The 3,865-nt window shown below is 53.0% G+C and overlaps 1 protein-coding gene across 1 annotated transcript; it reads right to left on the reverse strand.

The window, feature by feature from the left end:
- Nucleotides 1-858: 858 nt before the first annotated feature.
- Nucleotides 859-3,567, reverse strand: LOC132597676 (serum amyloid A-2 protein-like). The gene is made up of 3 exons (XM_060303448.1): nt 3,473-3,567; nt 1,494-1,632; nt 859-1,103 (listed from the first exon to the last, which is right to left on the reverse strand). Exons 1-3 carry the CDS (start codon nt 3,558-3,560, stop codon nt 941-943), a joined length of 390 nt encoding a protein of 129 aa, XP_060159431.1. The 5' UTR covers nt 3,561-3,567; the 3' UTR covers nt 859-940.
- Between the last annotated feature and the right edge of the window lie 298 nt (nt 3,568-3,865).

Below are 3,865 nucleotides of genomic sequence, written 5' to 3' on the forward strand. Positions count from 1 at the left end.
GACACTGTTTTCCTCAGTAAGAAGTAACATGCTGGGACTTCCGTGGCAGTCCAGTGGTTAAGACTTGGAGCTCTCACTGCCGTGGGCCTGGGTTCAATCCCTGGGGGGAGAACTAAGATCCCGCAAGCCATGCGGCATGACTGGAAAAAGAGTAACATGCTGCTGGCTTTCCTCTGTTGGGAAGGGTCCAGGGAGGGAAAATGACTTCTTCTCAAGGACCTGATACATATCCAATGCAATACAAAACCTCCTGATACTTAATCTTGATGGCGTCCCTATGCCTCCGTTTCTGGACATGTTTATTCCTGGACACTTGCATCAGGCAAGGAATATAGAGTGAAGGGAGACAGCGTTGGAGGCACTTCTGGATGGCACAGACAGAAATTGGTTCATAGATGGATTTGTAGGTGTTGCTGAGAGATGAACAGAAGATCAAGGTGCAGCTGTTGGAGCAGGATTCCACGATCCAGTCGTCCCGAGGCTGTGTCCCCTGCCCGCACACAGACACCACTGAGGACGCACTAAGGGCACTAGACCCCAGGGCAGAGAAGCTGACAGGACCCAACTGCCAGGGAGTGAAGAGGCCTGAATACAGAAGGGCCTAGAAAGAGCACCACTGTAACCAGAGGGGCCTGGAGGGGAGCGGGTCTGATTAGGGGAAGGGGTGGAGCAGGGTGTCTGCCCTGTATGATGCTGAGATTGTGGCCCCGACTCCCAAGACACAGGCACAGACTCGGTCTTCATGTGGGTGTCCAGCCATCACCCCTTGGGAACAAACAGGCTGTCCTTATATCAAAGAATAATACACGGTTTTCAACATTCAATCTCTTAAGCATTTATTAGATCTGCTGGCTTCCGTGGACAGAGAACTCACAAGCTCAGCGTCCCTGCCCTTGGGGGCTCACAGCCCCGTCGTCTCCTGAGCAGAGTGAGAGGCAGCTCAGTACTTGTCGGGCAGGCCAGGAGGTCGGAAGTAATTGGGGTCTTTGCCGCTCCGGCCCCATCTATTGGCAAACTGGTCGGCCTCCGAGTCCTCCCGTCCGTGGCCACTGTCTCCATGCTTAAAAAGGTCTGTGATTCTCTGACTATTCTCCCTGGCATCGCTGGAATGGAGGAGGGCAGGTAGGGGATTACTCCAGGGCTGACGAGCAACAGCCCACCCTCCCCATCTCTCCTCTTTCCAAGGAATCGAGGACTCTGACAGGAGCTAGGAAAGAGGGAATGAAGCCTGAGGCTGCCCGGGCTCAGCCCACCTCAGCCCTGCGGGTCCCCTTATGCTGGGTGAACAGCACCCATGGGGGAGGCTTGGGAATCGTCTGTCCCACCAGCCTTGCTCTGCTCTTCAGCCACTCAGACCCCACACAGGACACAGAGGGTGAGGGTGGATAAGAGGAGGAGAGGCCACAGCCCTACAGGAAGTTCTCCAGGGCTTGGCCCCTCCTGGCTGTCCGAGGCTCTCACACCCATCCCTGCATCCTCAGGGCCCCTGGTACCTGATCACTTCAGCAGCCCAGACGCCCCCAGGTCCCCTTTGGGCAGCGTCATAGTTGCCCCGGGCGTGAAAGTACTTGTCTGCATCTTTGTACCCGGCTTCTCTCATGTCAGAGTACGCTCGCCACATGTCTTTAGCCCCTGGGAGGAAAGCACATAGAGAAAGGATTATCAGGTGGACAGAAAACTGTGACACACCTTAGGGAAGAATCAAGGAATGAAAAATCTTCCACTGACTCAGTTTCATCCTGTGGCTATAGCACCATGAGTGCCATAGAGTGAGCAGAGCATTCTTGTGTCTAGTTTCCTGCTCCTGGTAACTCGAATGAGAGTCGTTATGGGGGGAGGGGCACAGCTGCGTTGGACCTGGTTGTCGGGCCCCTACGATGCTGTCTCTGGACTGCATCTCACTTAGGGCTCCATGTGATACGTTTAAGGAGAGAAGGGAGCTATCTTTATAGGGCAGGATTCCTCAGCTTCATACTATTGACATGTTAAACCAGATAATTCTTTGCTGTTCAGGGCTGTCCTGGGTATTGTAACACGTTTAACAGCATCCCTCACTTTTACCCACTAACGGGCAACCTATTCCCCAAGTGGGACAACCAAAAGTGTTTCCAAACATTGCCAGATATCTCCAGGACACAAAATTGCCCTTGGCCCCGAACCACTGTTAGAAAAGGAAGCCGCATAGGATGAGATCCAGGGGATTTGGGTGAGTGAGGAGGTGACGTGGAGGACAGATTCTGAGAAAGGGGCAGACATGCAGCACCTCTGCCCTGACGCCTAAGAAATGTATCCCTGCTGCGCGAATGCGCTCAATGTGACTTGATTCCCCTGCCTGTTAGGCACGTGAATGGCATCCTGAGGACTTTCTAGTGGACGGTATTGGTGACGTGGGCTGCCTGAGGAAGCAAGCCCTCGAGCAGTGGGTCTTGCCTCAGCCTGGTTACACCTTCCAATCAGCTGGGGAGGTACTGAAAGTCCCCTGAGACCTACCTCACAGCCCAGGCCAGTTACCTCACACTCTCTGGGGTGGGTCTCAGGCATCAATAGTTTTCACTGCTCCCCAGGTGAATCCAACATGCAGCTGAGATTGATAAGCCCCCAGCTTGAGGGAGTGGCACTGGGACAAGTCTGCCCAGCAAGAGCTGTGGCCTCGTGCACAGCTGGGTTCAAACTTCTGTCCTGCCACCTGCTGACTGGCACTTAGTCCCTGGGCAGCAGACTCGGCTGCTCTCAGCCTCGGTTTTCTCCCCTTCAGATGGGGGGAGATGCCTCCCTCACGGAGGTATTCTGCAGGTAAGTAGGTGACCACCTGTCCCAGCCTAACCAGAACTGCACCTGTTTTCCTGGAACTGCCCCAGTTAGCGTTGAAAGTGTCCTGGAAAAGTCCTCAGACCTGGGCAAAGCAGGAGAGTTGGTCACCCTGAAGTGCATATAAGGGCCGAGTTCCTACCGGAAGCTTGAGATATGTTATTAGGTTCCCCACCCCGGTCGCACACGGGTTTTTTTGTCAGTTAAAAGGCTATAAAAGGGTAGGAAACAGACTGAACCAGGGACAGTGTCACTGAGTATAGGAAGCAGGAGCAAGAGCTAAGCTGAAGGTCCCTGAATTATCCAATTAGGAAATGGAAGGTAAGAAGGAAGAGAAGAAGAAGAGAGGAAGGAAGGAAGGAAGAGGGAAAGGGAGGGAGGAAGGGAGAAATTGGTCTGAGGGAAATGCTGTACCATTTCAAGACTTATTTTATGTCTTCCATTCAAACTTCCATTTCAGCTGGGAATGATGACTGTTCTTTCTCTAGTGACTGATCGACATAAATCCTGTGGTTTTCAATCTGTCTGAAAAAAAGCTCCCCAAACACCTGGCACATTCTACCACATAGGGCAGCACCGCCTAAGACAGTAGCTCCAACCCTTAAGAGCGCTCATGGTGAATCCCAGAGGCCCATGGGTGTCATCCCCCCTCCACCAGCCTTACCTTCATAAGCCTCACCAAGGAAGGAAAACCATCGGCTGTGGACTCCCAGCACCAAGGAGCAGAGAATGAGGCCTGTGAAAAGCTTCATTGTGCTGAAATGAAAGGAGAGGGTCAGGGAGACACGGACAAGCCTTGTACACCCACTTGGGGATTTGTATGTCGAGGAGAGCCCGGCTGTTCTTTCCACTTGTTCTCATTAGACTCTCAGTGGTCCACCTAGGCAATATTGCAGTAGGACCTCACTCGGAGCCACTAGCCCTCAGCTCTGAACCCACCAACCCTGAACCCAAGCCTGTCTAAGAGGTCACCAAGGTGTCTATGGTGGAAGAAGAGAGCAGCTGGGACGTAGCTGTGTCTTGCTAAAGCAGCCTGTAATTAATCAAAAAGGATTTC

The sequence above is a fragment of the Globicephala melas genome, chromosome 8, assembly GCF_963455315.2.
Source record: "Globicephala melas chromosome 8, mGloMel1.2, whole genome shotgun sequence".
Classification (NCBI taxonomy): domain Eukaryota; kingdom Metazoa; phylum Chordata; class Mammalia; order Artiodactyla; family Delphinidae; genus Globicephala; species Globicephala melas.